Below are 13,027 nucleotides of genomic sequence, written 5' to 3'. Positions count from 1 at the left end.
TGTGGGGAAGAAATCAGTGTTTGATGTTTGGAGTTCAGTAATTGTTTTTATTTTGATTTCTCTGTAGTGAAACCATTTAGAATGTTTATTATTTTAGGTTTTCACTGTAATTATTTTTTATTGTTGAAAGTATTACAGATGTCCCCCCTTTTACTGTAATTTTTATTTAACATGTGTTGTTGCTTTACAGCTTCAGAGACCCGGTATAGAAGATGTTGCTGTGCTAAAGAAAGAACTGGTCCAAGTTCAAACACTAATGGATAATATGACCTTGGAACGTGAGAGAGAATCTGAAAAACTCAAAGATGAGTGCAAAAAGTTACAAGCAGATTATGCTAACTCAGAGGTAATGAAGTTCAGTGAACTTAAATGTGATGATAGACATTAACTTATTTATACTGTTGAGAGAAGCCAGAATATGAGATTTTTTGGAGTGAGCTATCAAAATAGTATTTGTCTTTCTTTCATTTGCCCTGAGTAATATTTATATATAGTAAATAAGATCTGAGAATTACTATCTTGTCTTTGCTTTATGTAGCTAGACACTTAGAGAAGAATGTTTGTATAAAAGTATATTGTGCTATTTAATAAATGATGTATATTGTGTAGAGATGATATTTAAAGTTAAATGTGCTCCTGGCTAGTCAGTAAGTGGCAATTGAGTTTATTTCATTTAGGTAGGCATAAAGGAAGCATCTCTGAGAACTGATCTACAACTCTTGTTAGATGGTGTAGGGTTCATATTTCTTCATAAGTCAGCTCTTCCATTGAGTCGACATTTCCCTATAATTTACTTGCACTGGTTCCAATTCTCCTCAGGAATTACACAGAGTAAATCCTTTCTCTTTTCCTCATGAGATATTTTAAAGCTGTTCATATTTACTTTTGAGTTTTTTCTCTTCTAGGATAAAAATCCTCAGTTTCTTCTATCATTTCTCACAGGACATGACCTTGACCTCTAAACCCCTTACATAGTTATGTCAGCATCTTTCAAGCTCTAGGATATGTAATATATATATTTGCATAAAAATGCTAGCCTTTATCCTTTTTACTGTATTATAGGAGATATTATTATGACTACTATTATTTGTAGTTCTTAAGCTCTCATTTTTGATGTTGACCACTTTTTTTTTATAGTTTCAGTTTAAAAAGTAAAGTTATAATGACCTTTCAATTTGTATCTCTGTCTTAGAGTTTTAAAGCTGGTGATCTAAAAGCCTCTCTCCTCATACTCATATATTACTGAACTATGGAGTATAATATGGGTAATCTATGTAGTCTTTTACTTTTATGTATTATGAGTGGGGGAATGGGAAAAGTTTATGGGTACAACATGCATAGGCACATGAGGCTTTATGATGCTAACACTTCAGATTTTAAAGTTTATGAATTTCAGGGCCAAATTTCCCAAAAATGATCTTTGTAGCCAATAACACATAATCCCACAATTTTTCCATCAATTTCAGGGAGTTTATTAATTATCAAAAGTGGGTAAAAGCTCCTAATGTGTAATCAAGGTGAAGCTGAATTGAAGACATCTCATGAGAAAAATCTGACTTAGATAATGCTAAAGTAGAAATACTTGAACCCGCGTTAATCCAATCATTTACTTCAGTGCTTCAATAAGAATTCCTTTTGATTAAATCTGCCTGCCTACTAGTATTTCTGAGATAAAAAAATTAGCCCTGGCTGCGGTTTGGCTCAGTGGTTAGAGTGTTGGTCCATGGACAGAGGAGTCATGCGTTCAATTCCTGGTCAAGGGCAGATACCTCAGTTGCAGGTTTAATCCCCGGCCCCAGTCAGGGTCATGCAGGAGGCAGCCAATTGATGTGTCTCACTCACATCAATGTTTCTCTCTCTTTCTCTTTCTCTCTCTCTCCCCATTCTTCCCTCCCACTCTATCTGAAAAAAATTAATGGAAAAAATATCGGCAGGTGAGGGTAAAAAAAAAAAAAGTTATATTCTATTTTAATTAAAAATATCCTTAATGTTATTTAAAATTTCAAAACAAATGTAATAGTGTGACTAAAATTGAATCACAGTAATGGCAGTATCAATGTGAGAGAAAAACATCGATTGGCTGCCTCCTGCATGTCCCTACTGGGGATCAATCCCGCAACCCAGGCATGTGCCCTGACTGGGAATCCAACCGGAACCTCTCAGTCCATGGGACGTCATTCAAATACTGAGCCACAATGACTGGGCAGAATATGTCTATTTTAAAGTGCAATCCTCCCTGACCTTTTCAGCTGAGAATCTTGGCTTCATAGTTGTTATATATGTAGAATTTGAACAAAGAGAAGAAATTTATATATACTTGCATTTTGGGAAAAATATATGTGGGAAATATTTTTGAGTAATTTTTTTAAAGAATTACTATAGTTTAATGTGGAAGATTTTTAAAAATGCATATTTTTATTCATGTAGATTAAATATATGTTTATATGTAATGAGAAGAGGTTCTTTCAAATTTTCATAAGAAACATGTTTTGAAGTAAACTTTTACAATAAAAGGATTTATTCTTGCTGAATAATTGGTGTTTTAATATTTTATTATATTATTACTAAAATATGGATAATATTTACTCCCTTCTTAGTTAATTAACAGATGTATAGTTATTGAGGCCTCAGATTGTTTTTGAAATATTTTGAACAACTTTAGGAAATGGTAGCATAAGAGAATACTATTTCTCTGGCCAGTTTGGCTCAGCAGTTAGAGCGTCAGCCTGCGGTCCAGAGAGACCCGGGTTCGGTTCCCGCTGAGGACACGTACTTCGGTTGCAGTTTGTCCCTGGCCCTGGTTGGGTTGTGTGGGTGGCAGCCATTCGATGTATCCCTTTCACGTCGATGTTTTTCTCTCTCTCCCTCCCACTCTATCTGAACAAAAAATGGAAAAATGTCCTTGGGTGAGGATAAAAAAAAAGAGAGTACTATTATTACTTGAAACAAACTCTTACTTGAGCACCACTAGTTTGGGGTACTATGCTAGGCATTTTAAATATGTAGTCCTATCTGTTTCTTTTAACACTGTGAGTTAAGTACTATTTTAAGTTTGTTTTATATGTTAGGAATCTGAGGCTCAGTGAAGATATATGCCCTGTTCAAGGCCATGCACCTAATATTAAGAAGTTAGTATTAGAGCTCAGGTCTTATGCAAAGCCTGTGTTCTTTCTATATCATGTCATCATTTTAGATGGTCTAATGATTTACCTTAAAAGTAAATTTGTGCTGTTAATATTGACCTAATACTTATTGTTATGACTTTCTGTATTTTGCCATGTTGTATGTTATAATATTTATATTGAGTATAGCTTACAATTACTTTTGAGTTGTGTCTCATACCATTTTGATATGAAAAAAAAATCTGTCTAAATACTCCATCTCATTTATTTGTTTATTACTGCATTTGTTTTTAGCTTCTGCTTGCTCTTTAAATAGATGGCATGTATTTTATTAATTTATTAACATTCAATTCTGTTTATTCTCAGTTAAGTGTGTTGGTAAATTATAGCACTTAAAGAACTTAATAAAAATACTTTATTTTATATATTAAATATTTTACTGAACCTAAAATTAGCATGAGAAACAAAGTACATTAAAAGGAAATAAAGAAGCTGAAAAATGCAATGGTTTATTTGGTATTCCTAGTTGAAGCTGAAGATATATTAGTTGGTGTGCATTGTTAAATATGTCTTTATGTTTCATTACTTTATGTTTCATTACTTAGATGCTTAAATAACTCATTTTAAACATTTTGAAAGTACTTTATAAATACTAATTAGCTATTTTATAGATCAGAAATTGAGGATTTAAAGCTTTACAATATTATTTCTAAAAATCTACATTATTGAAAATATTGAACTTGTAATCAACTTACATTTAGTGTGGTCTTTAATGGAAATTATTTTTTAAGAATTTTATTTGTATTCCAAATAAACTCATTTGAATTTTAGGTTTAAAAGCTAAATTATTGATAAAGACATGGAATAAGTGTAATTATATTCAGCATAGTTATTAAAGAGAGTACTTAAAATTTTTTTGAAGTATGCTAATTTAAGAGATCAGATTTAGCAGTATGTTTTGACATTCTTACTATGTGTTCACTGTGTACTTTTGTCAGTCTTGTTTTCCACCTTTCATCCATCATTTTATTATTATTTTTTCTGCTTTCTAATGGAGATGCTTAAACTTGAGGTAATGTGTTTTTGGAAGGCTTTTAATATTAGTAATACTTTTAATATAGTACTTTTATCATCATATGGCAATTTTGTGTTTTAAGCCAAAGTCAACTTCAAAGATATGCTCATTTTTGTTTTTATTAATCATGCAAATGTTTAGCCATCGTTGAGTGATTATTTACCAGGTAAGAGTAGTATAATATTAGGACAATGATTATAATTCTAAACTACTAGCAGGATGTTTGCTTGAAATATTTTTTCCTAATTATTTTGTAATTTAAAATATTTTTTGGGAAAAGTTCAATGTTAAATTCAATAACACGACTGTAAGGAACCCAAACTATTTATAGAATCTTATATACTGTTTCCATGGGAACAAATATCTACTAACTTCTTGGAGATAGAATCACTCATTCTTTTAGTGAATATTTTTTTGACTGCCTCAGTGTGAGCAGTTAGGAGCGGGGCATATAGCAGTGGATAAAACAGAGTGCCTGCTCTCATAAAGCTTGTATTCCTTTGTGGAAGCTGAACAATTAGATTGTAAAAAGATCGTGATAGAAAGTCAGTTAATGCTAAGTGCTATAAAGACAAATAAAGAAGGATGTGCAGTAGTGGAGCTGACAATGTGGGACAGTTTTAGATGGAATGGTCAGAAAGGTCTTCTCAGGGAGCAGATGTGTGAGAAAAATGAACTAAGCAGGAATCAAGGTGAAGAAATGGGAGCAGGAAGAGGCAGTGCAAGTACTAAAGCCTTCAAGGCACAGGTGAGCCTGGCCTATAAAGTCGGGAAGAAAGGGCCCTGGCTGGGTGGTTTAGTTGGTTGGAGCATCATCTTGTACACCAAAAAGGTTTCGGGTTTGACCCCCTGTTGCAGTTCAATCCCTGGTTGGGGCATGTACAGGGACAACTGATCCATGATTCTCTCTTGCCCCCTCCCTCTCTCCCCCCTCCTTTCCTTTCTCCCTAAAATCAATAAACGTGTCCTCACCCAAGGAAAGGTAGTGTGGCTAGAGCAGAGAGCCTTCTTTGTTTGCATTTTATCATAGTGATACCTGAACAGGAGCTTTATTTATTTTGAAATTTGTCTTCCTTTGATCTTTACTTTTTCCCAAATATAGACAATTATACTTGACTATTGTAAAAAAATTTATAAAAAGAGAAAGTGAAACTTCCTGGAATTCACTGCTTTCTCCCCCTTCCCCACAATTAAAGTTCACCTTTTGGTGTATATTCTTCCCACATCTTTCTTTTCTTCCTTCTTGAGTACATTAAAAATTTAAATGCTTGCTTTTTAAAAATGTTTTAATATTCTAGTTTTAAAAAAGATACATTTTAGTGTACAAAGGGTAAGTGATGTACCTAATGTTCAGTTCTTTAGGTGTTAACATTATAAAATCATTTATAAGAACATGTCTATGTCCGGCTGGTATGGCTCAGTGGTTGAGCATTGACCTGTGCACCAAGAGGTCGCTGGTTCGATTCCTGGTCAGGGCACATGCCCAGGTTGTGGACCTGATCCCTAGTGGGGGGCATGTGGGAGGCAGCCAGTCGATGTTCTCTCTCATCAATATTTCTCCTTCTCCCTTCCTCTCTCTCTAAAACCAATAAAGAAAAATAAATTTTAAAAAAAGAAAAGAACATGTCTGAAAACTAAAATAAAACAGGATATTTTTGGATATATATTTTTTTACATTTTCTTATTTAGTTTCATCTACATTTTGGAATTTATCAGCAAGATAGATACTAGAGAGATATTACACCTGGCTTACAATATCCTATAAACTTTAATATGGGATCATGGTGTTTTAATTAAATGTACTCATAATTTTCATTTTAATATATATCATTATTTATTCCTATTATTATGTGCCACTCTGCTAAATCCTTTGATAAGGTATTTACAAGTAGAGATTAAAAACCAATAATTTGTTTTCTTTTGTGATAAGTTGGCATTTGTGCTATATGATTAAAACATAGTAATTAAGCCCTTGCCAGGTTGCTCAGTTGGATGGAGCGTCACCCTGTACACCAAAAGGTTTAGGGTTTGATTCCCAGTCAGGACACATACCTAGGCTGCAGGTTTGATCCCAAGTTGGGGGACGTATGGGAAGCAACTGATTGATGTTTCTCTCTTTCTTTCTCTAAAAATCAATAAAAATATATCCTAAAGTGAGGATTAAAAAAAACAACAAAAAACAACTTTGTAATTTAAGGTAGCCAAGTAGTTCCCAATATTTCTATTAATATTCTTAATGTAACTAACAGAAAATGATCCTGAGATTCCAAATTGTTAGAAATAGCAATTTGAAATGAAGTACCAATACATATATCCATGTCAAGGCTGCATGATCTGTTTAAGACAGAATGTATTAGGATATCTGCTTTTAACTTGAACAGTTACAAATACATAAATAGTTAAACATTTTCTTCTTTGAAATATATACATAACTAGTTGTTATATTTTATATTGAAATGCCCTATGTAAGGCGTAACTATAAAGTAATGCAACAAATTGCCTTTCAGTGGATCAGAATGGTTCATTTACATGAATATCTTCCATCAAAGGTCAACCATTAACATATCTCAGACATTCTGCAATTTCTAAACAACATTTTTGAAACCTCTTTGAATTGATTTTAAGCCAGTTTGGAAAACACTCAAAAGACTAGTTTTATTAAATTATGGTTATTAAAGTAAATTAAAATAAAAGAAGCCTGTGTTTGATCATAGAGTTCAGTCACTTACCTCTTTTACTAACTAGATGGTTTCCAAAACTTAAAATCAAAGCCACTGTAAATGGATGAAGATATACCACCAATGAGACCCACATTCTAGAAAGGTTTCCAAAAGAGGGGTAGTAAACAATCTCTTGGCATTTTTGTCACAATAAATTAGTAGCCTTCTTATTTTTCTTCTTTAAAGATGAAAGTACTTATTTATAATCTACTATGTAGGTAACTGCTGATAAGAAAAAATTTTTGTTTGTCTTATTTATATTATAAAGTTTATATAAATAAAGGATATAGACAGTGAAAGTAATTATAATTTTAGGAATGTAAAGAGAAAGCTTTAATGGTTAAAACTTTCATGTATAGGATGTTCATATTATTTTGAAATAATCAAACCATTATTTTAAACATAGAAATAAAAATAGAAATAAATTTTCATGAAAAAAAATGTTAAAATGTATTAAAGCAAATTCATGTTCAGCTATTGTACCTGATCATAGAGTGATCCAGCTTAATGAAACTATATATAACTTCCATTTGATAACTTTTTTGGACAAATACTTTCCATTACAGTAAAAAGGATGATTCACCACTTTTCAAGGTGATTCTGTGTTGTATTTTTGAATTTAATATGTTTTTAAAATAAAAAGAAAAGGCCATGTTATAGAAATTGGGAGAAATGTAGGCATAACTTCCTATGTTCTTTAAATTCAGGAGGATTAATATACATTGTCAAAGTCAGTAAATTAAAGTTTGTAGTTTGATGCTTACTTCAGATGCATAAAGTAGGTTGTCCACTTTTCATTTCCCATATTATTAAATAAATAAAGTTGTGTGTTTTGTATAAATTATAGAAGTTATTTTTAGGCAAATTACATGTGGGCTGGCAGTCGGGTGGTAGGATAAAAAACCAAGTTGAAACTTTTAAGTATTATTTCAATTTTAAAATAACAACGACAAAAATCAATGTAATCTTAAAACCTTTGGATGCTTCTATTTCCTTTTTCATTTTAGTTTGTTCTATTTTTTAGGCCACAATAAGCCAACTAAAGAGTGAACTTGCCAAAGGCCCCCAGGAAGTTGCTGTGTATGTGCAAGAACTACAAAAACTTAAAAGTTCTGTTAATGAATTAACACAAAAAAATCAGGTGAGAATTTTAAAACTATATATAGTGATGAATTGATTTTATTTATCTTAAAATTTAATCTTGTGTATGTTATTATATATGGGTACAGTACAATGTGACATTGTGTATTTCTTTTAGTGTTAAGTGCATTTATTGTTATGCAGCCAATCTCCAGAATTCATCATCTTTCAAAGCTGAAACTCTATACTAATTAAACAACTCCCCATTCACTGCCACTCCCTGCATCACCATTCTTTCTACATTTATGAATTTACTATTTTAAGTAACTGAAAAGTGAAACCATACAGTATTTGTCCTTTTGTGCCTGCCTTATTTCACAATAGCATAATGTCTTCAAGGTTCATCTATGTTGTAAAATGTGTCAAAATTTTCTTCTTTTTCAAAATACTGAATAATATTTTATTATAGGTATATATCATGTTGTCTTTTCATTTGTTGATGGGTACTTGGATTGCTTCAGTCTTTTGATATTGTAAATAGTACTGCTATGAACATGGGTATACAAATATCTCTTTAAGATCCTGCTTTTAATTTTGGGGGTACATACACAGAAGCAGAATTGCTGGATCATATGGTAATTCTGTTTTCAGTATTTTGAGGAAATCACGATAACAGTACATAACAGTTCTCTTAAGTAGTGCACAAGGATCCCATATTTTTGCCAACCTCTCTCTCTCTTTCTCTCTCTCTCTCTCTCTCTCTCTCTCTCTCTCTCTCTTTCTCTCTCTCTCTCTCCATGTGTGTGTATGTTTATAATCACCATCCTAAGAGTGTAAGGTGGTATTTCATCATAGGTGATTTGCATTTCCCTAATGGTTAGGATGTTGAACATCTTTTCATGTGCTTTTTATCCATATAACGTCAATCAGTTTTTTTTGTGGGTTTTTGTTGTTGTTGTTGTTGAGTTGTGGGAATTCTTTATATGTTTTGAATATTAACCCCTTACCAGATATATGATTTGCAAATATTTTCTCTCATTTCTTAAGTTGCCTTTCACTCTGTTGTATCATTTTGTTAAAGAAAAATGCTCCTCCTGTATCTCTTAATAAATACTCTGACATCAGATGGGTGGGTGTTCCATATATCAGCAGTTCTGCAACATAAGCTGGGTGTCCTACAATTTACCTCAATTCTGAAACTTCTGATGTGGAGATAGCATCAGATCCCACACATGAAGGGTTGAGTCCCTCAAGACTGTGACGTCCCCTTCAGATGTCAGTTGGAAGTCTAACATGTTACCTATAATTTTGATCAACTGGCTATAAATGGAGGGTTTCGTCAGTCCCCTCCTGGGGTTCAACTAATTTGCTAGAGTGACTCACAGAAGTCAGGAAAACATTTTACTTACCACATTTCTGGTTTATCATAGAAGACTATAACCTAAGAACAGCCAGATGGAAGGGATGCAATGGGCAGGTTATGTGGGAAAGGACACAGAGCTTCCATGGTCTCTCCATGTTCTCGCCACATGTTCACCAACCCAGAATCTCTGCAAACCCTGTCCTTCTGGCTTTTTATGAAGGCTTCATTACATAGGCATGATTGATGAAAACTTTGGCTTTTGGTGATTAATTCAGCCTCTAGCCCCTCTCCCCAAACTGGAGTTGGGGGGTGGGGCTGGAAGTTTTAACCCTTTAATTGTGGTTGTTTCCCCTGGAAACCAGCCCCCCGCCCCCCAGCATCCTTAGGGGCTTTTTCAAAAAATCACCTCATTAACATAAACTCATAGGTGGTTGAAAGGGGCTTGTTGTGAACAAAAAAATACATCTTTATTGTTCTTATCACAGAGGATTCCAAGGGTTTTAGGGGTCTGTTCCAGAAGTGGGGATGAAAACCAAATGTATATATATATTTTTATTATAAATCACAATATCACACCTCTGATGCAAAGAAGCTTTTGATTTGATATAATTTATCTAGTTTTACTTTTGTTGCCTGTGCTTTTGGTTTCATATCCAAGAAATCAATGCCAAATCCAGTGTTACCAAGGTTTGTTATGACTACTGCAGCTTTTAATATGGTTTGAAATCAGGAAGAGTAAGATCTCCAATTTTGTTCTTTATTTTGTATTTTGTAATGTTAATATTTTCTGCCTTGTTTCTTTATAGACGAACAACAGATAACATTTAGTTTGGGGCAGGGCAGTTAATAGTATTAGTACCCTTTTTTCCCATTTCTTTACTTTTTTTGGTGGTGGGGGAATACTGAGTTATTAAGCACTTATATTTGAAAGTATGGTGAATTTGTTGGCTTTACTATTGACTTGGACCTAATATTTTGGTGAAATATAACACGGGAAAAATCAAGAAAGAAAAGTACATAGTGGAAGGGAAAAATGAGGATACACTCCATTAAGGAAGCCATAGGCCTGAGTCCACAGGACCCAAGCAGGGCTGTTGAGCACAGGATACTGTGGACATCACTCATTTATATAGGGTCTCCAGGAGTAGGAGCTACGGAGAGAGAACAAGCCAGCACACGGGGGAGTGTGGGTCGTGGAGCAAGGGAGAACAAGGGCAAGCAAGAGTGAACAAGCACAAGAGCAGGAGCATGTGGGGACTCTTTGTCTGGGGATTTTAACTAGGAGCTTCTTCAAACTAACCAACTACCCTTTCAAATTTCATGTGCTTCTGATGGGGTCCACCTCCAGCCAAACCATTGTTCCCCAGCCTAGACCGACAGGCAAAACACCTTCTCTACATCACTCTGACTTCACTGTGCATGCACTTATCTTCCCCTTGTTGGATCCCTTTTCCCAGTGATCTACCGGGAATGGACCCATGGTTTCCTAGGGAGTGTGAAACTGCCCAGATAACCATGCTTATAATGTCTGGCCTCCCCTTTGCTTTCTTCCTATTACTAATACTAATAAACTAGCTAATTATGATGATAACATAAGGACTGCTTTACATTCTCAAAGTTGTTATGAATCTCAAAGAGCTTTTATTTTTCTGGGTTTTATCTATGGATTCTTGTAATATTAGAAATTAAAATATAAAATTTAAAATATATATTTATTAATTTATTTTAAAATATGAACATAAATATAATTTCTTATGAAAAATGACTATTTTCCAAAAGAAGGAATAGTGGTGGTGGTTTATATTTTTGCAAACCTCTTAAATGTTTAGCTTACTACAGAACAGATGGATTCTAGTCGGCTTTAACATTTAATCTGTTATAATATGGTTGAAGTGTGTGAAGAATATTCAGTCTCACACAGATATGTAGTTGGAAAAAGGTAGAAATATCTTAATAGCCCTTTTAGATAATTGTAGCTATTTTAATTTGATACTATACTGAAACTATATAAGGTATAGTTTTTCAAAAGCTAGTTACAGTGTAGAATCTGAAACCATATCAATGCAGTTTTTGTACTTTGTAACATTAAAATTCATTCCTCTGTCTTGCCTTTTGAGTCCATCTTTCCTGTGCCTGATTTTGGAATATTATGTTACAAATGAGGAAAATATTGGTTCACTGACTTATACAAACCTCTCAAATACTGACACATTTCATTGTGCAATACAAAAACAACCACATTTGTCAATATCACCATTAAGTATGAGGAAGTGTCAAGCTCATAGTAGTGGATACAAGTTTTTCAAAATTCTGAGCTTCATTCAAAAGTTTTAATTTTATCATTGGCAGCAAATTCTATCAGTTCTATTCTTTGAAGTGACAGGTTCTCTTTCTCCCCGTCTGAATAATTATGGTTTGCCTTTTCATTCACTCCAGTAAAAATGGTGTTTCATGGGGGAAGAAAGAAAAAAAGCAACTAGTTCAGTTTATAATTTAAACATAAAAAATGCTTTTCCATGTGATAATTATGTTATTCTTTGGAACACAGCAGAAGTGCTCCATATGTACTTCCCATTTTTCACACAGTCTTATTTCCCTTGTTATTACAAATGTTGCAAATATGGATATTCACATATAAATATCATGCATTTTTGCAAGAATTTCTCTGCTATATATTCCCAGGTGAGTTTTTTTTTTTTTTGGTAGACTACACACATGTTCAAATTTACTAGGTGACCCCAAACTATTTTCCAAAGTGATTATGCCAGTTCACCAGGGTTGGCGGTCTACCTCTTAGAAATGGACCAGGATGTGTACATGCATTAGATGTTTATGCTCAGTGTAATTCATTATGTATTTTTGAAATATTTAACTATTAATAAAGGATGTGTTTGACGTTGATGGCCTGAAGTGTATGGTTAAATAATGGAGTGTAGATTGTGTGTGTGTGTGTGTGTGTATTTTTTTTTTACACACACACGCACGTGCACACACACGCACGCACACGTTGTTAAAGGTAGTACCATGGCTATTTTATACATAATACATGGAATCAAGATGGTTTAGTGTAGTAAAATTAGAATACTTTTTATTAGGGAATAGGATCTTCTTCTAATCTTAATCCTTGTGTAAATCTTCAAAATTTTTTTTTTTTTTTTTTTTATCCTCATTCGAGGACATTTTTCCATTTTTCGTACAGACAGAGTGGGAGGGAGAGAGAGGAAGAGAGAGAGAGGGAAACATCGATGTGAAAGGGACACATCGAGTGACTGCCACCCGCACGACCAACCAGGGCCGGGGACAAACCGCAACCGAGGTACATGCCCTTAGCGGGAACCAAACCCGGATCTCTCCGGACCGCAGGCGGATGCTCTAACCGCTGAGCCAAACCGGCCAGGGCTCTTCAAAATTTTTTTTCCTCAAAGTATTTTCCATTTGCTCACCAGTAGAGCAAGTGCAGAGGTGCATTTACCTTTACTTATAGTCCTTGCTATCTGCCTCCCCGACTTCTCCTTACTCCATGTCCTTGGCAAACCATAATTGTTGACAGTGGTGATATCTAAGTGTTTTGAGTTTCGAAATCTCTATAGATGGTCTCTTGAAGGTTATTACGTAAAATGCCTTGGGAAGCTTTTGTGGATCACAGGCACCATCAAGGTAGATAGGT

At 33.9% G+C, this 13,027-nt stretch overlaps 1 protein-coding gene across 4 annotated transcripts in view; it reads left to right on the top strand.

The window, feature by feature from the left end:
* Positions 1–13,027, top strand: part of EEA1 (early endosome antigen 1) — a 135,095-nt gene that overhangs the window by 56,878 nt on the left and 65,190 nt on the right. For 2 of the 4 annotated variants that reach the window (XM_036252239.1, XM_036252237.1), the window contains 3 exons: positions 191–346; positions 4,180–4,194; positions 7,942–8,058. In XM_036252239.1, coding sequence (XP_036108132.1) covers positions 191–346; positions 4,180–4,194; positions 7,942–8,058 — 288 coding nt within the window. The remainder of the gene's footprint in view (positions 1–190; positions 347–4,179; positions 4,195–7,941; positions 8,059–13,027) is intronic. The other 2 variants (XM_036252240.1, XM_036252238.1) reach the window with 1 other exon arrangement.

Source organism: Molossus molossus, unplaced genomic scaffold (assembly GCF_014108415.1).
Source record: "Molossus molossus isolate mMolMol1 unplaced genomic scaffold, mMolMol1.p scaffold_m16_p_10, whole genome shotgun sequence".
Classification (NCBI taxonomy): domain Eukaryota; kingdom Metazoa; phylum Chordata; class Mammalia; order Chiroptera; family Molossidae; genus Molossus; species Molossus molossus.
The sequence above is the reverse complement of the archived record's forward strand: the minus strand, read 5'-3'. Positions and strand labels throughout refer to the sequence as shown.